This window comes from Drosophila ficusphila, unplaced genomic scaffold (assembly GCF_018152265.1).
Source record: "Drosophila ficusphila isolate 14025-0441.05 unplaced genomic scaffold, ASM1815226v1 contig_470, whole genome shotgun sequence".
NCBI classification, from domain to species: domain Eukaryota; kingdom Metazoa; phylum Arthropoda; class Insecta; order Diptera; family Drosophilidae; genus Drosophila; species Drosophila ficusphila.
In genome coordinates, this window is record NW_025064389.1 from 2,215,870 (window position 1) to 2,238,868 (window position 22,999).

General features: G+C 39.6%; 1 protein-coding gene across 3 annotated transcripts in view; it reads left to right on the forward strand.

Annotated features, from left to right (window-relative positions):
- LOC108098668 (thyroid transcription factor 1) overlaps positions 1 to 19,855 on the forward strand; it is a 53,092-nt gene extending 33,237 nt beyond the window's left edge. For 2 of the 3 annotated variants that reach the window (XM_043208501.1, XM_017201762.2), the window contains 2 exons: positions 5,481 to 5,567; positions 19,168 to 19,855. In XM_043208501.1, the coding sequence (XP_043064436.1) occupies positions 5,481 to 5,567; positions 19,168 to 19,596 (516 nt within the window). In that variant the 3' untranslated portion in view covers positions 19,597 to 19,855. The remainder of the gene's footprint in view (positions 1 to 5,480; positions 5,568 to 19,167) is intronic. The other variant, XM_043208502.1, reaches the window with a different exon arrangement.
- Positions 19,856 to 22,999: the final 3,144 nt, after the last annotated feature.

The window sequence follows — 22,999 nt, forward strand, 5'->3', positions numbered from 1 at the left end:
CTTTATCATAATGACTTATAGTTCATCTATATATAAAAATGTGTACTCTCTTAAGATAGGTTCTCACCTTGTGGGAAAAAAAAATCGATTTTTTGCTTGTTATATGTTCCAAAAATGTGCTTCAGAAATTTCATATCAAAGTTTTTTTTCTAATATACGAACTACAGTCAGCCAAAAATATTGAAAATTGGTTATTTAAAAAAGAATGAGTGAAAAAAAAACGCGAAAATCGTAATTTTTTCAAAAGCTCATAACTTATACAATTTTGTTTTTTTTTCCATGATCGTAGTTCATTCAATACAAAATATGGTACACGTTAGGAATCTTTTCGGTTTTTATACCCTTGCAGAGCAAAGGGTATTATAATTTTGGCCAGAAGTTTGCAACGCAGTGAAGGAGACACCTCAGACCCCATAAAGTATATATATTCTTGATCAGCATCACGATCAGAATCCAAATACGTATGTAAGTCTGTCTGTCCGTCTGTCTGTCTGTCTGTCTGTCTGTCTGTCTGTCTGTCTGTCTGTCTGTCTGTCTGTCTGTCTGTCTGTCTGTCTGTCTGTCTGTCTGTCCGTTTCTCTTTAAACTAGTCTCTCAGTTTTAAAGCTATCTTGCTGAAACTTTACCAAAAGGTGTGTAGTTATTGCACGCAGTATATAAGTCGGAACGAGCCGGATCGGCCGACTATATCGGATAGCTATAATACAAGAGAACGAAATAAAAAATTCTCAGGCAGCTGTTTTTAATCGGATCGACTTGATTTCTTCCAGATGACATTTTCTAACTGCTATTGAATTTTGGATTAAATTTAATCAAAGTCAGATAACTCAATCATATAGCTGCCATAGGAAAGATCGAAAAATATATATAGAAATAATGGGAAAAAAATTATAACATCGTTGTTTTTAAACCCACGATCATAATTTTCAAAATATTAGTTTTATAATAACCCTTGAATCAAGAAAAAAATTTCATTGAAATCTGAGAACCTAATCATATAGCTGCCATAGAAAAGATAAAAAAATCTATATAGAAATAACGGAAATAAAATTATAACATCGTTGTTTTTCATCAGACAAGCACCATTTTATGAATATAGAGTTTTCTAACAACTCTTAAATTACGAATTAAATTTGATCAAAATCGGATAACTCTATCATATAGTTGCCATAGGAGAGATCGAAAAATATATATAAAATTAATGGAAATAAATTGATAACATCGTTGTTTTTTATCCCACGAGTATGATTTTTTGAATATCAAGTTTTTTAACAACCTTTATATTGAGAAAAAGTTTCATAAAAATCGGACAACTATATCTTATAGCTGCCATAGGAAAGATTAAAAAATCTATATAGAAATAACGGAAATAAAATGATAACATCTTTGTTTTTAATCAGACAAGCATAATTTTTGGAATACAGAGTTTCTAACGACTCTTAAATTACGAATTTAATTTGATCAAAATCGGACTACTATATCATATAGCTCCCATATGATCTAAAGTCGAAAATATGGAAAATGAATATCGTCTTAGCTTCGATGTTGTTTAGCCTTTATGTATTATGTAGGTACTATAAAATAAGTAACTATTAGTACTCCTTGTTGCTTCGGCTTGCCGATTATAAGCGATTATATACATAGGTACATATATTATTAAGCTTCGGCAGTTTGATGTTTTTTTAATTTTTGTATACTTAGTCATCAGTGCTGAGCCTTTAATAATTTTAAATTAAAGACGTTAATATACAAATCTGTAAGTGCTGTGATAACCGTCAGGCAGGTATTGCGGACTTCAATCCATTTTAAAGATGAATACATACATACACATGTATAGTTTTATTAAAATGCCTTACTACAGCTATGTTAACACAATGCTTATGCCCTTTAATAGTAAAGAGCATGATCAAACAATGACTACTTTTCAATACAATTTAGGGGTGTGTTTAATATGTATTATACTTTCCATTGTTCCCTAATGCACTTTTATCTTTCAAAAACAGAGACTGTTGTGAATACATACATTTTGTTTGCTTTATTCGGGGGTATTCATCATCTCTTTATGTGGGTATTCAAAAAAATTTCGAAAAAATACTTTAGAAGGGTGACAACACAATTCAAATGTTTTTATTGTTATAACACGTCGCATCCTCAACCTTTTGTGCAGACCGCAAACGTAATTGCTTAACCTAATGACAATTATGTGTTAAGTGGTAGGCTTTGTAAGTATCACACCCTTATTATTATAAATTGTACTTGCAACTAGCAGTTAAAATTCTATGGTAATGATTGTACCTTAAGCGTCGTTTATGTTTCTTTGGGACTCCAAATTTAGAAAATAACTAATTTTTGGGTATTTACTTTTTATATAACCCTATTTTTTTCTTATAACCTTATTATTAACAATTTTATAGTGAACATTAAATCTTGATGCAGTATTTACGTTAAGTCCTAGTACTAAAAAAACAAGTTCGTTATTAGACAAATTTCCTTGGTGGTGTTAAGTTTCAGAATTCACCGAAGTCCATGTATTGTCAATCAGCTGAGTTTGTTAATAATCATTACAAAAAAATTTGATATGGAAGAGTCCTGAATCTTACGGGATTTAAAACAAACCTGTTGTGAAGGATATTATATTGTGCTGACTGACTTGAAACCCAGGCGAAGAAATCTATTAAACAATTTGAAAATTAAAATGTTGAGAGGGCTGAAGGATTAGTCAACTTTGTCAGTTTTAAAGCTAATTGCTTACACAAAAGTCTTGTAGCTTTTGCAATTAGTATATTTGCTGAAACGGACTTGATCGTGCGACTATAAAAAGTACATATATGTATGTAGAATTATTTGGAATTTCCACAATATTGGAAAATTTTATGTGAGATCGGAGAAATGATGGACAAAAGCCACTAAACTATTACAAGCATTGGGCAGCGTTTTATTTATTAATTTTTTTTTTAATTTCCCGGTCCGATTATGAAGAGTCCTTATGTTTACCACGTATATTTGTATTAGTAAACGAATTAAGTTTCATGAATAATATCTGCAACACAAGAGATAAAAATCTTTATAAAACACATGTGTCAAAAATTATAACATCATGGTCATCACATCACATCATCACACAAGCATGATTTATGGAATATCGAGTTACATACATACATACATACATATATTATCATAAAAAAGTTTGTTCTTTGTTTAACCATAGTAATTGATATTTCAATATGCATGCTTGTTTAATAAAAAAACAATGACGTCATAAATTTTCTTTTATTATTTTATTTAGATTTTTCGATTATATCCAACTATGTATTAGGTTGTTTTGTAGTGAGTCATTACATAATAATACATTACATAATGACATACCGGTTTCTTTATTTATTTTTTGACGACGATTTTAACATAGTTAGCATTGTCCGATTTAAGTGCTTTATGTACCGCTGTCTTCGATGATTTTCTGCCATTCTGATGGTAACTTGCATATGCCTCTCATAAAGAAGTCCTTGTCCCTACTGGCAAAGAACTTGGCGTTTCGATTTCGTCAATCCTCCCTTGAACTCAATTTGTGACCATCGAAAAAATTTTGCATGGCCAAAAACAGATGGTAATCGCTTGAGGCAATGTCCGGACTATAAGGTGGATGCATTAACACTTCCCAGCCAAGCACCCGTAGCTTGTGACGCTTCACTAAAGATGTATGGGGCCTGGTGTTGTCATGATGGAACACAACGCCCTTACGATTCACCATGGCTGGCCGCTTCTGTTCAAGTGCAATCTTCAATCGCTCCAGTTGTTCAGAGAAGAGGTCAGAATAGATGGCTTGGCCATAGGGCAAAATTTCATAATGGATAATTCCTCTGATATCCCACCATACACTCAGCAACACCTTCTGAGCCGTCAGTCCTGGCTTTGCCACCGTTTGAGACGACTCACCGTGCTTCGACCAGGATCTTTTACGCTTTATGCTGTCATATGTGATCCGTTTTTGATCACCAGTGACTAACCGATCCAGAAATGAGTCGAGTTTATTTCGGTGCAACAAAGATTCGCAGATTGATAAACGGTCGAAAAGGGTTTTTTGGGATAACTCATGAGGCACCCATACATCGAGCTTTTTTGTTACATTTTTCGTCTTTAAATGCCTATGGACGGTTTCCGTGCTTAGTTGCAGCTCCTCTGCGATGGTTCTAATAGTCACATGACGATCTCGATCCACTATTTCCATGATTTTATTCGTATTCGGAAGGCTTGGGTGTTTCGGTATCAAAATTGCCACTTCGGAATCGCCTAAACCACTGTTCGGCTGTTTGAATCGAAAGTTTGTTATCTGCTAAGACAGCAATAATCTGTCTGCGAGTATCCGCAGCAGTTTTTTCCTGTGCGAAATAAAATTTCAAAATTTCCCGAATTTCTGCGTTTGTAAACTCCATTTCAATCGATTGTAATTTTTTAACGTGGAAGCTCATGTAAACAATAAACTATATGTCATTTTAAAGGTGATGCCAATACCTTTCAAACGATTTACAGCATTTCCAGATACGATTATATTTGACTTTACAAGCGAAGCGCGAAATTTAAATGTAAAAACCGGTATGTCATTACCACACAACCTAATATTTATTATAGTCATCCAATTTTTATGAAATTGAAGTCGAAAATAATGAATTCTTCAAAACTATCTGAGGTGGCTTCTTAGTATAAGAAACAACGGCGTAATTTTTCCCCCGTTATTTTTTGATCTAGTCGCCCCACCCGGCCTATTCCGACTTTTGCGTGCAGTAACTACAAAATTGTTCATAAAGTTTAATCGAGATAGCTTTAAAACTGAGGGACGAGTTTATATAATAACAATACACCCTTGCAGTGTGATAAGAAAACAAAGAGGTAATCATTTTATTTTCGTTATTTCTATATAGATTTTTCGATATAGCAGCTATATGATATAATACTCCGATTTTTATGAAATTTTTTTCTCGATTCAACAGTGGTTAAAAAACTTGATGTTCTTAAAATCATGCTCATGGAATCAAAAACAACGACGCTATATTTTTTTTCCATTTTTATATTTTTTGATCTTATTCGATTTTGATAAAATTTAATTTAAAATTCAATAGAAGATAAAAAACACCATCTGAAAGAAATCAAGTCGGTATGACCAAAACGGCGTATCCGATATAGCCGCCCGATCGGGCCCTTTCCGACTTATATACTGCGTGCAATAACTACACAACTTTTGGGAAAGTTTCAGCAAGATAGCTTGAAAACTGAGAGATTAGTTTGCGTAGAAACAGACAGGAGGACAGAGGCCAGTCGTACAGACGTATTTCGATTCAGAACGTGATGCTGATCAAGAAGATATATACTTTATCTCCTTCAGGGTGCTAAAAAACTCTAAGTTTTTCTAAGCATATAATTTACTTCGTAACTATATACCTTTTTTCATACATAAATAGCTTTTAATATTTTCTTTTTAATTTTAGGTGAAGATATGGTTCCAAAATCACAGATATAAATGTAAACGGCAAGCGAAAGAAAAGGCAATGGCTGAACAAAATCAACATAATCAGGTAAATGGGTATTAGGAGAGTTTAGTTTTTTTTTGTGTTTGAATTCCCCACCAACAGGTATTTGTTGTAGATAAGTATGTATATCAAAAAATGTATGATTTACGCAACAAATTTCTGTACTACTTTTATACCCTTGCAGAGGGTATTATATATAATTTCAGACAGAAGTTTACAACGCAGTGAAAGAGACACCTGACCCCGTAAAGTATATATATTTTTTATCAGCATCACGGTTTGAATCGATATATGTACGTCTGTACGTCTGTCCGCTTGTCCTCCTGTCTGTTTCTATGTTACCTTTGCCAAAAGTTGTGTAGTTATTGCACTTAATATATAAGACGAAACAGGCCGGATCGGGCGATTTCAACGGATGGCTCCCTTAGGATAGAATGAAAAAAAAATTATCTCGTCGTTGTTTTGTATCATATCGACTTGATTTCTTCCAGATTTTGTTTTCTAACTACTTTTGAATTTCGAATTAAATTTTCTTAAAATCGGATAATTTATATTATATAGCAAACATAGCAATATCAATATGTACCTATATTCAGTAGAATCCTGTTATAACGACTCCGCTTATAATGTCCGTCCGGGTTGTGCAACGAAAACTCGATGGTTTGGTTGGTTCCCATACAAACTTATATTAAAGGGCCTCCGTTTAGAGCGTTTCCGCTTTAAGCGACAAACCGTTTATACGAACGAAATTTTTCAAGAAAATTTAAAAATTTAACCGGATATTGCGTCGTGCAGAAAAAAAATACATTGCAATAGTGCCAAATGTAAACATCAAAACAAGCTGTTAAAAATGTATGTATTTATTAGTGATCGGCACCTTTGCTTGTGTGCGTAGCAGTGACACAAAGGATCTTACACTGTCACTACTCTCTGTTAGTTTTAGCTGTCGCCTACGCTGCTGCGAGAGAGAGAGTCGAAGTGCAATGCCGACGTCACACTGCGTGTGCAGACCTCAGAGCCTATTCCATGAGATGTCCCGTTATATTTCTAGTTTTTTTCTGTTTTTTTCCGAATAAAACTGAAAGCGTAAATTCGGCAAATGCAACATATGCAATAATAAGCTCACTCAGTTTTTAGTATTATGAAAAACCCATGCTTTTGAATAAAATTTTTAAAATGTTTCGTTTTAATTAAAAAAACAATTTGATTTATTTTAAAAACCTATTACGAAGACGGCAACCATAAATAAACAAAAAAATATGTTTATTTGTTCCTTTTGCTTAGTTCGTCTTCCGGTTATAACGACGAAAAATCGTTGGTCCCTTGAAAGTCGCTATAACCGGATTCTACTGTATATATAAATAATGGAAAAAATATGATAACGTCGTTGTTTTTTATCCCACAAGCATGATTTTTAAAAAATTGGCCTAACTACCCTTGAACCGAGAAAAAAAATTAATAAGAATCGGAGAACTATATCATATAGCAGCCATAGGAATAATGGATATAAAATTAACGGAAAATAACGGATAACATCGTTGTTTTTCATTAGATAAGTTCAACTTTTGGAATCTAGAGTTTTCTAATGACTCTCGATTTGAATTCAGAATCTGAATTTCAGATTCATTAAAATCGGAGGACTGTATCATATAGCCGTCATATGAACTGTCGTCGAAAATATAGAAAGTTAATAGAAACATCTACATAAGTTCGTTGTTGTTTAGCCACTATTATATTTTCGATATATTTCGACATTTTTGATGACTGCAAGGGTATATATGCTTCGGCTCTCCGAAGCTAGCTTCCTTTCTTATTTTAGTCTAAGCTCGTTTTATTTAGGACCAACCTAACTGATGTAAAAAAAGTGTTATAAAAGTTCCGCGTTATAACTTTGAACAAAAGGAAAACACGTCTTGTTGGGTAAGATTGTAAGGACCTTTTTCTCAGACCTAGATTTATGTTAGTTCAGCCAGGGTTCTCTACAGATAAATTTGTAGAAAAAAAATTGTCGGCGAATATGAACGGAGTTGCCGTGTGACTTGGTAATAAAAAGAAATCGGAGTACCCGCAGTGCACTGTACGAAGTGTACTAAGGTGGGGCGGGGCATTTATCTCAAAAACGGAATCTTCGGACGGCGTGACCGTTTCTTCTGCATCGGCGTCTCTGTGTTACCGATTAAAAACTGTGCTCCTTGTGGGCAGCTGGGTATCCACGTTGTACTCAGAAAACAGCTCTGGCGCAACGCGGTTCCCGGCCGACAGAAATCTTGTTTATTCATCCTCACACCCCCTCTTTACTTTCTGGATATTATTTTTATTTTCCTTTAATTCAAACTGCATTGTTCTCTAAGCGAGATGATCATGTTTAGACTGGCGGTGTGCTTTTTAATTAAAACTGTGTTGGCGACGCGCTTTTTCTTGAGGATCCTGCTGAGTCGGTGGTCTGGTCGTCGCGCTGGTGGTACTCGTTTAGGTCTCCAACTCCCGCCGTCTGTCTTTTCCGGGTCTCCTTTTGGAGTCGCATTTTGGAGTCTGATGATATGCGGTGAAAGAAACTATATCAAGCTTTGCGTTGATCCCCTTACTAGTCTTCGACAGGTGATGTAGTCGGACTAACACCTGTAACCCGAGTTGCGGTCGTCGTAGGTTATAATGTCTATCCTGTTACTGGGAAGCCATCTGGTTGGTCTCCAGGGCGGCGCGGAAAACTTTCCCATCGATTTTCTGTGTGAAGACTGCTCCAAGCCCTTTATCGCTGGCATCCGTCTGCAGTTCGAACTTGTACTCGAAGCTTGGGCAAGCCAATACAGGCACAGCTGTAAGGCGTGCCTTGGGGTCTTCGAATGCTTGCTATTGGGGTTCCTCCCAGTGCCACTTAACTCCCTTCCTTAGGAATACTCTGAAAAAGCTTGGACTTGCTTTGATTCAGTCGTCATTTTGCTTCACGCAGCCGTCGGAATACTTCCCGGAGGTTCTTGGCATGATCTTCCCACGTCGCAGCGATGACGATGATGTCATCCAAGTAGGCGAAGGCGTGCGGTTCCATGTCTGGTCCAATGACAATGTCAAGAGCGCGCTGAAACATCACTGGCGCAGATTGGAGTCCAAAAGGACTGACTTTCCAGTGGAAAGATCCAGCGTAGAGATGAAACGTGCGTTTTGTAAGCGTTTCAGGATGTGATTGATGCGCGGGAGTGGCTACGTATCGGAAACAGAATATGCATTGAGCTGTTGATAATCGACGCACATCGGCATATTTCCGGTCCTCTTCCGTACTAGTACCAACGGGGCGTTGTGCGGACTTCTGGATGGCTCGATTCGGTCGTCTGGTAGTAATTCATCCACTTGTTTCGTCGATGATTCTCTGCATGTTCGGGTTCTTTGGTCGTATGCCCGCTGAGCTTGTCGAAAAGCTGTAACTCACCCTGTAGGAAGTGGGTGGTTTATTCATCGTTGGGTTCCTCGGATGCCTGTGATCGGGATGAGTCCTCCGATGCGATGGCCAGATGGCCGTGAAGGTAGTGGCTCCAAAGTGGGTTGCGCTTCCTTGCAATAGTGGCATCCGCGCGGGCTGGCAACTGGTATCTGCCGATTTCCCAGCATAGCTCTGGGGGTACTGGGGAGGTATCCAAATTGTTGCTATATGTTGCTCCTATAGTAGTCGTCCTCTTGCTTCCGCCTGTGGGGAGTCTACAAGAGGGGTTCTTGGTCCTGGCACTGATGACGTCCGATTGCTACTGTAGGTCGTCTGGGTTTCCTGCTTCCTTGGATTTCCATGGTGTGGCCTTCTGCAGGGTCGGGCTTGACTGCCGTCCTCGGAGTGGGTATGGGTGTCCTTTGGTTTTCCGTGGTATAACCTTTCAATCCTGGGGCATCTTTTTGTATGCCCGAAAAATGAAGCTTTGCGGCGGTGGGTGTCGCCTCCGCTACTGGGGCCGGTTCCGCCCTCCGAGCGGTAGGGGGAGCAAATTTCAGGCAGAATTGTCCGCAGATCAGGGCTGCGCGAATGCCACTGACCTCCTTTGGCCGAGGATCATTCCACCTAAGATTGTGGACAAGAACAACGGGGTCGTATGTAAAAATTCGTTGTTCAAACAAACTTCTGACTCCAAAATCTTGGTGACTTCCTTTCAAAATCCGTCATTCAGGGCTATCCTGTTTAGGACTTCCCTGGTCTTTTTCCCCGACTTCAACTGGTGGACGATCGCTTCACTGACTAAGCTCCGCTAGGCGCCTGTGTCGATGGTCACCGTAAAAGATTTTCCCTCGATGGTCACACTGGCGACGATTCTCTCCCCGGACATGCGGAGTGGGGAATCTAGTGGTGAGGGAGCGTTGTGTGGGTAGCCGCTCGCTTCCGGCGTGGGCGGGGATCCTGGCCGTTTCCCGGTGCGGGTGAAGTATCTCCCACTGTCCCACAGTGTAGTACCGGTGGGTTCTGACACTCCAGAACAAAGTGTCCTATTTCGTCGCAGCGTCTACAGGCTTTGGCGACGTCGATAAGTGGTTCGGTTCCCTGGGAGATCATCTGGTTGGATATCGCTGGTCTCTGCTGTCCTTGTCTCGGCTGGGTGAGGTGCATCCGTTGTTGGGGTCGAGGCCGAGTGAGGCTCTGTCTTCCAAAGTTCCAACTTGCGGTTATAGTCAGGGCCGCTTGCCGAGCGAGATTCCTATCCCAAGCGAATTCGAAAGCGGTGACCAATTGGGGCAAGAGCTCCAGAGAGGAAAACTCGTGCCGCCGTATGAACAGCCAGTGGCGGATTTACCGTATAGCCAACATAGGCAGCTGCCTAGGGCGGCAAATTTTTAGGGGCGGCAATTTTCGACTGTTAACACTACTACGACTGTTAAAGGTGAAAATTAGGCTGCAGTCTAGGGTGGCAAAATCAAAACTGCCTAGGGCGGCAAATTGTCTTAATCCGCCCCTGTGAACAGCTGATATTCCGGAAGCAGCTTCTCGTAGATCCTCTCCAGTTCCTGGGCGATCGAACCAAAGAATTCTCGCTGATAGGCTCGCTGGTAGGCTTTGGTGTGCGCAGCTGGTGCACGTGGTGGGCACCGCTGGTGGGCGCGCGATGGGGCCGCTCCTTGGTGTGCGGTGGCGGTGATCGGTAAGCAGCCTTATTGAAGTACGCTGAGGTGCGTAGCGCTACTGAGGTAAGCGGCGTTGCTGAACGGTTTTCGGCCTCGCTGGGGTTATCGGGGTCGCTGAGCGGTGTGCGGCGCTCCCTGGTGTGCGGCTGGTAGGTACTGCTGATGTGTGCGGCGAGGGGCGCTCCCGACGTTGGCGCGGTTGGTTGATGCGGCGTCGCTGAATCGTGGGTGCGACGAAGAACGAACTTCCGGGATCTCCTAGTCTCCTACACTTTTGCACTTTCACTATAAATCACTATGACCGGGACATGGGTCTTTAGGCCATCTGGTTCGCGGTGGAAAACAAACCAAACTCATAAAACTATTCGTCCATTATTCGTCCCTGTTCGGGTGCCAATCTGTAAGGAGCTTTTTCTGGGGGCGCGATATAACTCAATACGGCTAGGTTCTCTTACAGATTTGTAAAAAAAATATTGGTAGCGAATAGGGACAGGGCTTCCAAGTGTCTTGGTAATGAAAAGAGATCGGGGTACCCGCAGTCTACTGAATAAGCAGACTCTGGCGCAACACGATGACCCAAAGTGTACTAAGGTGGGGCAGAGCCTTTATCTCAGAAACGGGATTTTCGAACGGCGTGGCCGCTTCTTTTACATGGGCGCCTCTTAGTTACCGATAAAAAAAAGGGGTGCTAAAAACTAGTGCAACGAAGAGAGAATACCGGAGACGATTCTTTTCCTGTGCTTCTTGTGGGCAGCTGGGTATCCGTGTTGTACTGAGAAAACATCGAAAACCGAAAACGTTTATCTACCGACTCATAGCCCGAGAAAAGGATGCCGAAGGCGATTTTCTTTTCTTGGTCTTTATTGTTTTATTTTCTAACTTGCACTCAGACTCGGCTATGTATCTCTGTTACTTATCTCAACTTACTACGAGAATCCTTGGCTTCATTCCTTTTGTTTCCGCTGGAGAGTGGTAGGTCTGTTCGCCTTGGCTGCTATTTGAGAAAGACCCATGAACTTCGGCCACATGGCAGCGCGTAACTTCCCCTCTATCGGTTTTCTCCCCTTTCAATACTATCCTATCGCTACTATTTCCTGATAACCCCTGCGTATGATCTACAGCCCTGGAGCGAATAGTTAAACTTAGGCTTTCGAACTTAACTAACTTAAATTAGTCTGGCTTCGTGGCTTGATCTTACGAACTAACAATCTTAATAATATAAATAACAATTGTGGATAGGACTAAGAATATAAACGAATATATGTATGTATACAAATAATAACTAGAAATGGAACACGATGTGTTTGAAATGTGGGGGTGGGTTTATCCTTCCTCACAAGAGTCATTTAATTAAGTGTAGAATCTCTTACAAATTCATTAATTTACAGCATTGTGAACGTTTCTCTTTGGAAAGGGCTTTTGTAAACACATCAGCGATATTATCTATTCTAGAAACGTAGTAGTGGTTTTCTACTTGCTCAAGAACGAAATGAAAACGGATATCGATGTGTTTACTCCTCTTATTTACCATCGGGTTGGTGTCAATAGTAATTGTCGCCTGGTTGTTGGATCTTAAAATCGTTTCTTCTTTGACAAGATCTAGAAACCTCATTTCCGAAAGAAGGCTTCGTTGAAAGACAATTTATTTTGCGCCTTGTCACATAGTATTCTGCTTCCATCGAACTAGTTTTGGTTTATGGCTTTCCAAACCAGCGGTGCTCCCGCTTAACATTAGTATATGGCCGCTGTTGGACTTCCGATCAGACGATGCTGATCCCCAATCTGCATCTGTGTAACAAATAAGATTTTCTAAATTAGTTCCATATTTAGTTATACCCTTAGAAGCGCCTTTTAAGTATCGCTTAAGTACTTTAAGTATCGCTTCGCAACTGTAAAGTGCTTCTTGTGTGGATGATTACTGTACTCGGACAATCTGGATACCGTGTGAGTAATGTCTGGCATTTATGCTATTGACAAATAGTTGAGAGCTCCATTTAAAGATTGATATTTAAAAATATCTTCTAGCTGGGTGAAATTCTGATCCGTGCATTTTTCCAAAATTTTTCCCAATGTTAACCTACACAAATCCATTTCCCATTCTGCTAAAAAGTGTTGGGTATACATATTCTGATGAATATGGTAGATATGTCGCCACGCGGCCCATTTCGCTCAACTTTCAATCCTCAAAAATACTTCACAGGTCCTCGATCAACTGCTTCGCTGTTTTCGTTAAATTTCTCTCATAATCCATTCATGTCCTGTTTAGATCCACTGTTTCAGCTTACATATAGCATTCGGTCTGGCTTGATGGATAAATATTGCCTGTCCGATGTATACATCTTTCTTAAGACTTCAAATAAGTCGCCACGATATCAATGTGATTGACATATACGTAAACTGAACTATACTGCTATCAATCGAATAGTCGGATATCTGACTAACGGTACGTATGTGTTGTTGTAATCAACGCGCATGTGTTGACCACAGCCTTGTTCCATAAGTCTGGCTTTATGTTTTTCAATGTTGTCATCAGCATTTCGTTTAATTGTAGATCCAAATTTATTAAATTTAGGCGTCCACTAGCTCACAAGTTCCATTCCTCAGAAGACTTTGATATTCAATATCCATCGCCTTTCGCCATTCATGGTACTGGCTGACCAGCGCCTTTGTCACCGTCTTTGGATCCGAATTTCCTACCTCTAGTAGGTTCACACTCGCTAGTACGACAAATGCTAAAAAAGTAAAGTGAATTTTCATTTTAAACTTCGCGGGCTTTTTTTCATAAAATCTATTTTAAACTTAATATTCCATTATTTTGTTCCATTATTATACCTTTGCAGAGCATAAGGGTATTATAATTTTAGTCAGAAGTTTGCAACGCAGTGAAGCAGATACCTCGGACCCCATAAAGTATATATATTCTTGATTAGCATCACGATCTGAATCGAAATACGTCTGTACGTCTGTCCGTCTCTCCGTCTGTCCTCCTGTCTATGTAAACTAGTCTCTCAGTTTTAAAGCTATCTTGGTGAAACTTTACCAAAAGTAGTGTACTTATTACACGCAGTATATAAGTCGGAACGGACCGGATCGGCTATACTATATCGGATAGCTCCCAGACGTCGAACATTCCAATTCGTTTTTCCTTGTCCTTGTATCATTGTCCTTGTCCTTTTCCTTATCCTTTTTCTTATCCATTTCCTTAACCTTTTCCTTATCCTTTTCCTTATCCTATTCCTTTTCCTTATCCTTTTCCTTATATTTTTATTTTTATTTTTTTATTTTTTTGCTCGCGTGTCCCACTTCCACACCTTCCGCCCAACCGACCGAGGGGCGCTGCCGTGTATCATACGGCTCGGTTCGCGAGAAAAGAGTCGCGACTTAGAAAAATAAATAAAGGGCGAGGAAAATGAGGAAGAACACAATTAGATTTAATTATGTGCTAGGAATGTTAGAACTTCTAACTTAGAAGTGATCGCTTTAAGAGCGGCAGAGGGTCAGAAATTGATATACGGTTGGCTAGGGAGGGTAAGTTAATTAGAATAAGTCTACTAAAATTCCCCAATTTAGGCCACGTAGGGCAAAAAGTGAACATTATTTTTTATCCGATCCGAATGAACTCCCTATTGGGAACTCCAGACCGGTGATCCATGTTCAAGAATGGGACGGACAAGCGAAATAAATAAAGTTTTTGTTATGTAAGGGTCGTCAAATTCTTTTGACCACCTTTTCATAAATCCAAGAACACTCTTGGCTTTACTTGCCATAGACAAAATATGGATAGAAAATTTTAATTTTGGGTCCAGAAGAACACCAAGATCATCCACCTGAGTTATTCTCTCCAAAGAGCACCCACTTAAAGAACCCGAATTGCAATAAAAATAATAATACAAACTGATCTGTATTGTAATTGATGCAGGATCGTAACGAAACGCAGGTCTAGGATTATTTAAAGTACTCCGAATGAACAAGATCATTCGAATTTATTTCAGTTTTCACGCTGCTCATCAGATTGGCTCTGCCGCAAATTGCTTAGCCTTGCACTATTACGCTTCCGGCGTCCAAAATTGCTTCACCTTATTGTTGGCATTTAAATACCAATAAATATCAATAAAAATATCGAATAGCTTGCTAAATTTTATTTAGATAACATTTTATCGACCTAAAAGTAATTAGAATTTATTTTAGGAAAAAGATTAGATTTACAATGCAATTTGTATATGCAACTAGTGCAGGGGTGCTCAAGATCGTCTTATGGCAGTGCGTTTACTAACACATCCACAAGAAAACGTGTACATATGTAGCGGCGCGTTTGTGTTGGGGTGCAGCTGTGCACTGAGAGAAAAATGCCTATAGAGAATGTATTTGGTGTTTACCTCCAGAACTACGAAGCATATTAAGCATTGTACTTCGCATTTAAAGTTTATGCTAAAAAAAACTGCTCTCTAATTCATCACTCATTTTGATCCGCCAAAAAATTTAACATAACACTTACGATGGTCAACCCCGAAATAAATCAAAAGCCAACGCAGACAGAAAGATAAGTTTCAGTGCATGTGCTCGAGGAAAAAACAAAAACAAAATACATTGCGATCAGATAAGCGTGACGACGGACAGAGATGTAATGAAGAAACAAGCAAAATTGTTTTTGTTTCGCATGCAAATCGAAGCCCATATGCACGGTGCTTATGGGCGCACTACCCATAAGCACAGAGCTCTACAAAAACAAAAGTGCACTCGGTGCATAGGCGTTGAGCACCCCTGAACTAGTGTATGTAATAGACATCTGCATGAGTGGCAAAAAACCCACATTCAAATGCACAATGCTCAAAATGAGTTGAGTGAATTTGAGAGCAAAGCCAACATGGAGTGAGAGGGTTGGCTCTCTTTCGCTTACTCATTTGCACAAAGAGCAGGTAGAAGGAAACGACTTGAGTGAGTTGAGAACGTTGAAAACAGAGACGTTTCATTCGAATGATACGAGTTGCAAATGTAAATAAAAGGAAATAAAAACAAATTAAATGCAGTGAATTTTCTTCGAATCCGAAAAGGCTTTATATTTATGGTTTTTTATTTTATTTATTTCTAAATTAACAATAACTTACAACTAATTTAAATTGGAATGCAAAAACATTATTTTGTTAATATTTTCCGAATTAGTGGCTACAACGATTTTCTGTAATTATTCTGTAAAAATTTCTTGCGTTTGAAAATGTACGTTCCGAAGCCGCGCTGCTCGCTGGAATGCAAAATTTTTTGACTTTGTGCTGCAGTTCTCAAGAAAGGAATGTACCTACAGAAATCCTAAGCAAGAACTCGAATGATTCGAGTATTCAAGGCATAGCCAAATCTCTCATTTCACTTTTCGTTTCGTTCATTCACTCTCATTTCGTTTGACGTCTAAAATTAAGAGAGGAACACAGGCTTGCACTCATACAATGTCATTTCATTTGCATCATTCCACTCACTCCATTCTATTCGATTCGAATATTTTCATTTAGACGAATGTTATGAATGTAATTATGCAGACGTCTAGTATGTAATTTGTATATACCTTCAATTTCCCGATGAAACACTTTCCCTGTTCCAAATCATAATAAAAAAACAAAGGTGTATTGGGTGGTACTACTTTAATCAACGTCCAAAATTAAAATTAAAATTTTTATATGTATCAAAGGAGAACTAGGTAATGGTAATGATGGCCGTGCACAATTGGAACAACATGAAGATCAAACTGCATTACAAATTGTCGTTGGATCAGATTTTATTAAACGGATTATTAATTGACACTGGAAATCACGCAGAAAGTTAGGCGAAATATTTATTCGAAAATCTTACTGCGGTCCGGCGTCGTTTGCAAGTTGTGATTAAGAGCTAGGGACCTCAACGATCACAAGGGAAGAAAAAAACACTTTGTTGCACTGGAAATAATTCGGCTTGGAGTCGACCGGCGTTAATTTACTTTATTTACAATTTGTTACTATTGGGCTGGCAAGAAAGTAATGTCGTTTTTTTTAGTAAAAGTTTTTAATCTAATTTATTTACGACTAATCGAGCACCAGGGTCACACTTTTTAGTATCGTTTTAAAGCTTATTGTCTTGGGTACTATCGACGAAAATTTGGTAATTATTCGATAACCTTTGTGGAAGCTATAGTAAATTAAACATGGAGGACCAAAGTGAGCATTTTTGGCATATTTTGATTTTTTACTTCCAAAAAGGAAAAAAAGCGTTCGAAGCTCGCGAAAAATTGTGCGAAGTGTATGGTAAAGATGCCCTGAGTGATCGCCAATGTCAGCGCTGGTTTGCCAAATTCAGGCTTGGAGACTTTGGAGTTAAAGACGCCCCACGTTCTGGTCGACCATCGGCCGTTTTTGACGAACAAATTCAGGCTTTGCTGGATGAAAACCGGCGTTATTCAACGCGGGAGATGTCAGAGAAGCTCAAAGTGTCGCATACAACTTTTTAACCATTTGAAGAAACTTGGCTACGTAAGCAAGCTCGATGTTTGAGTTCCGCATAACTTAAAGGAAATTCACCTAACTAAGCGTATCAACATCTGCTATTCTCTGCTGCAACGGATTAAAAACGATCCTTTTTTGAAGCGGATCATTACTGGCGACGAAAAGTGGGTTGTTAACAATAATGTCCAACGAAAAAGATCATGGAGCAAGAAAGATGAGCCAGCCCAAGCCACATCAAAGGCCGATATCCATCAGAGGAAAGTTATGCTGTCTGTTTGGTGGAATTGGCAGAGTGTAGTGCACTTTGAGCTGCTGGGACGGAATGAATTCCATCAATTCAGATGTGTACTGTCGCCAGCTATCCAATTTGGCGGAAAAAATTAAAGAAAAGGAGCCGGCACTAGCTAATCGCAAGGGTATAGTCTTTCACCATGACAACGCTAGGCCCCACACATCTTTGGTCACTCGGTAAAAATTAATGGAGCTGAATTGGGAAGTGCTACCACATCCACCTTATAGTCCGGACTTAGCACCTTCAGATTACCATTTGTTTCGCTTTCTTCAAAACTCTTTGAATGGTAAAAACTTTGATTCAGATGAGGCTGTCGAAAACCACTTGTCTCGATTCTTTTCTGGAAAAGAAAAAGTTCTTCGAGCGCGGAATTATGCAGCTGCCCGAAAGATGGTCATTAGTGGTCGAACAAAACGGACAATACATAATTGATTAATTATAAGTCCTGATATAAATAAATCATCTTTGAAAATATTGAAAAAAACGACATGACTTTCTTGTCAACCCAATAGTAAGCACTAAATAGGATCCTGTGGAACCGGGAGTGAATCGGGGACTAAAAATGCTTCCATGGTACAATGGATGCCGGGAAAGGGAGAGTGCGGATAACCGGGAGCGGCTGCATTGGATGCCGGGATTAAAGAGGAAGAGTGCTTGACCACTTTTTCTATTTGTCTTAAATATTTTATAACCGTTTAGAGCTTTCTCTGGATCCCCTTATATGGCATTAGTTGTATGTATGTTTTTTTTTTTTTTTTTTTGGAAGTCAATGCCCGACTATTTAAGTTTGTTAATTGCCGCTCTGATCGATGAATCCATATGACACCCTTCAAATCGACCAATTTTGTTTTTGTTTGAGGTCTGTGACCGTGAGACTCATTCATTTAAATTATATATCGCCTTCCACCACTTCCTTTTTCTATTGTTAGTAATAAAAAAAGGTTATAGGGTACTGTAAAACAGAATTAAAATCATAATATTGGAGGTATTACCACATGCTTATTAGCACTATTTCAGCTCTTAAATGATAGGCCCTGAAATCTCGACATTCTTACGAACATAATTTGGATGGTCAGATGTCAAACAAATTTGGCTGGGCCTGATAGTTCTTAAAAAAGTCAAATCAAAGGGCGCCTGGAATTACTATTAAGTTCTTACGTAAAAGTAAAATTACAAATTTGTTTCTTGGAGTGTTAAACATATTCTAGTCAATGTAAATATTTCATCACAGGTTACATCTTGATTTTTTTATACCCATGCAGAGCAAAAGGGTATTATAATTTCAGTCAGAAGTTCGCAACGCAGTGAAGGAGATACTTCGGACCCTCCTCCTGTCTATGTGAACTAGTCTCACAGTTTTAAAGCTATTTTGCTGAAACTTTCCCAAAAGTCGTGTGTTTGTTGCACGCAGTATATAAGTCGGAACGGGCCGGATCGGCCGACTATATCGGATAGCTTCCATACGAGGGAATGTATTAAAAATTCTCACGCCGTTGTTTTTGATCAGATCGACTTGATTTCTTCCAGATGGAAGAAGATCATCATATCTTCGAGGTTGTTTAGTCTTTATGTATTTTGTTTGCCATATTTGATGATTGCAAGGGTATATAAGCTTCGGCTTGCCGAAGCTAGCTTTCTTTCTTGTTAAAAAAATGTTTTTGTTTTATAAAGTTTTGTTAGCTTGTGTTTCGCACATTTACAATTTGAAAATCCATGTATGCAACAGCTGTTTCCTAAATATTCGACTAACCTTTGAAATAATAAATAATTTTTTTATTTTGTCCTCCAATTGCAGTCTGCGAGCTCACCAAGACGCGTGGCCGTGCCGGTACTCGTAAAAGACGGCAAGCCTTGTTCTGGAAATAGTTCAACTCAATCTCAATCGATTGGTAACAGTGCCACGTCAGCAGCCAACAATACAAATGCTAATAATGGTGGTACTGCTAGTAGTGGAGGCGTCTCAGTAACCGCTAATGTTACGGGTGGTCTCAATCTTATAACAGGAGATGCTCCGAACTCTCATTCGCCGGATACATCTTCATCATTACTTGCTAGTTATGGGACTGTTGGAGGTTCCAACGTTGCTATGCTGCAGCAACCCTGCAATAATACTTTAATGTCAAACAGTTTAGCAATGGCGTATAGAAACCAAAATAATTTTATTTCGAATGGACATCAGCAGCAATGTGGCGGATATTTGCCATTACAGGGGAGAGCATGGTAAAATTTTAATGTATGCTTTTGTTTACTTTTGTTAAGTGTACTCTATTCGGTAAGGGATGTAAAAAATAATGAAAGAAATTTAATTAAAATGTTATATGGAATATCAGTTTCATTAAATGAAGTACATACACTTATATAAATAATATATCAATAGTAAAAATATTAAAATGAACAATGAATAAAAGTGAAAGTTTAACAAAAAGTTTATGCATAAGTGTACATATTTAGACCAATGTAAAAAATAAAAAATGAACAAAGTTGTAGTTTATTTTTTTTAGGGTCTGGTCAGACCTTCTGACATTAAGGGCTTGACATAAATGCATTGCTTCTATCGAATCAACGGAGGTAAATCCATGAAGATGAGTAACGTGAAATCTCAGGTCTCAGTGCAGCGCGTTTTATTGCCTTTATATATACAAAATTGTGCATATTATGCCTTTAGCACAAAGAGTGGCAGACCCAGAAAAATTTCAAGAAATAAGGTAGAGCCATTTGAGCCCTTTAAACCCGCTTTGCTGGATTAGCCCCAAATAATAACATAATCGAATAATCAATCTGAAATTATTTAAACACTAGCAGCTCGACTAATAAGTGTACTGTTGTCAATGTGGTATATTGAGCAGATTGGTAATTGAAAATTCAATAAAAATACCGCAAGACTTTTTTGACAACCTAATATTAGATTATCAAAAAAGTCTTGCGGTATTTTCGCTAGTTGGCGCTGAAAGCTCGTAGTTCTTGTTTTATTCGTCGGATCAGGTCATACTATACCTTTTTGAAAAGCTCATTTCATGCCCTAACACGTGTTTGATTGATTGTCTTTTCTTTTAAGCAGAGCTCGCAAATAACAGTCGACCGTTTTTCATCTTATGCTCTCGGTGCGAGCACAACCGAAAAAGTTCATACTCTCTCGCTCTGAGCAAGAGACCCTTGCTGTCATCATTTGTGTTTTCTGTTGAGCGCTTTTCGTTGAGCTCTTTGTATTTCGATCTTTCAATTAGCAGTACGTAAGGAGCAGATCGAGAAACGCTCGCACAATGAGAGTCAGCAAAAGACCGATTGACCGAAAAACTCAACGCAAACGGTCTTCGCATTTACACACACACGTTCAATTCACGTAGCGATTAATATATTTCGTCCGCAAAGCCGATCTTTAAAGATTTGCTTGCCAATACGTTCACTGTATTCTAATACATATGCAAAAGACCTTTTGCTTCACTGAAAATGACAAACGGTCTTGGAGCAACCAGAACAAAACCGAATAGAAAAAAACGGTTTCGGTCTGAGCGCAACCGAACCCATTCTCGAACCCATAAACCGGTCGTTCTCTGAGACTTTTCGTAAAGGGTTAGGAGAAGACTGTTATTAGCAGACAACGAGAAACGGTCGACTGTTATTTGCGAGCTCTGCTTTTAAGTCGTTCGTTAGTTATAGCGTCGCAATCATGGAGCAAAATAAAGATAAAATACGGCATATTTTACAGTACTACTACGATAAAGGCAAAAATGCATCTCAAGCCGCCAATAAAATTTGTGCAGTTTATGGACCCGATACAGTTTCCATTCCCACCGCACAACGATGGTTTCAACGTTTTCGTTCTGGTGTAGAGGTGGTCGAAGATGCGCCACGCTCCGGAAGGCCTGTCGTCGAAAATTGCGATAAAATCGCTGAATTGGTCGAAAGAGACCGGCATAGTAGCAGCCGTAGCATCGGTCAAGAGCTGGGCATGAGTCATCAAACCGTTATTAACCATTTGAAGAAGCTTGGAGTCACTAAGAAGCTCGATGTATGGGTGCCACACGAATTGACGCGAAAAAACATCTTTGACCGTATCGACGCATGCGAATCGCTTCTAAATCGCAACAAAATCGACCCGTTTTTGAAGAGTATGGTGACTGGCGATGAAAAGTGGGTCACTTACGATAACGTAAGGCGCAAACGGTCGTGGTCGAAAAGCGGTGAAGCGACCCAGACGGTGGCCAAGCCTGGATTGACGGCCAGGAAGGTTCTTCTGTGTGTTTGGTGGGATTGGCAGGGAATAATCCACTATGAGCTGCTCGCCTATGGCAAACGCTCAATTCGGACCTGTATTGCCAACAACTGGACCGCTTGAAGACAGCACTCATGCAGAAGAAGCCATCTTTGATCAACAGATGCCGAATTGTCTTCCACCAGGACAACGCCAGCCACACACATTGTAACGAATCTTCTCAGGCTGGGATAAACCTCAGTCGTGCCAGAGATCCTTACAAGAAATTTGTAATTTACAGGGGGAACTTGTTAATGATAGGAACTGTAGAGTGCGGATTTTGGATTAACGGTACTCCGGCTTTGAGCACACTGCGCACCCTGTGGCAGGCTCTGCGCCGTTAACGAGGGGAGAGCGGAGCGGAAGGGGGGGTGCTCCAACGAGCCGGTGAGACACCTGGTTGAGCCGAATCTATGCTCGGTAGGACAGGTTAGGAACACGTGAGCGTGTCCGAGAGGGCTCAGGAATACTCACTACGGGCACAGGAATGGGGCACGCCGACTTCCGCTGGGCTAACCAGGAAGGGGTCGTAGCCACGCCGGAGGGATCACCAACTACTGGCAGGTGGTAGGGATCGGGGAGGTGCGAGTTAGGGTTAGTTGCTATGAAGTCTACGAAATCAAGAACACTCAGGAATTAAATGTTCACAATGTATCACTTTACTTTATTGGCCACTTGCCCTAACCTGTTTTCCCTGCTGCTGCACCGAGGGTTATTCGTTGATTAAGCCGCGGTGGCTGTATTGCGCGTGGTTATTTGTTAGTTAAGCCTCGGGGGGGCTGTATTGCGCGTGGTTGTTTGTTAACACGTGATCGAGGTTTACCTGTCGGCGTAAGTGTGGTTATGTTTTCCTTCTGCGGCGGACTGGGGCAGAGGCCGAGTTTCGGAGCGCACGTCTGCTCGCTACGGCTGTCCGGAAAGGAAGAGATCGAGCTTCCTTGAAAGTTCTCTGACAAGCTGCCGGTTTTTGACAGCGTCGCGATCTGGCCACGGATCAGCTGTCAGCGTGTTAATCGATAGTGCCGTAAATGGCAACGTTGGTGGCAACGCGAAGTAAATGGCAATGTCGTTGGTAACGCGAAATAAATGGCAACTTTGTTTAGCTTAATTTTAAATCTTATTTAGGTATGTCGGGATTAACTGATTTCCTTAGAACTATTATAACGAATGTATTCCATGATATTTCTCTTACATGACTAATAAACAACATAATATAAATGGGATATACTGATTTACTTAGAACTATTATAACGAATGTACTCCATGATATTTCTCTTACATGACTAATAAACAAAATAATATAAATGAGATATACTGATGATACGATAAGTAGAAAACATGTGAGCCTCGCTAGATGAGGCGTCACACCACCTTC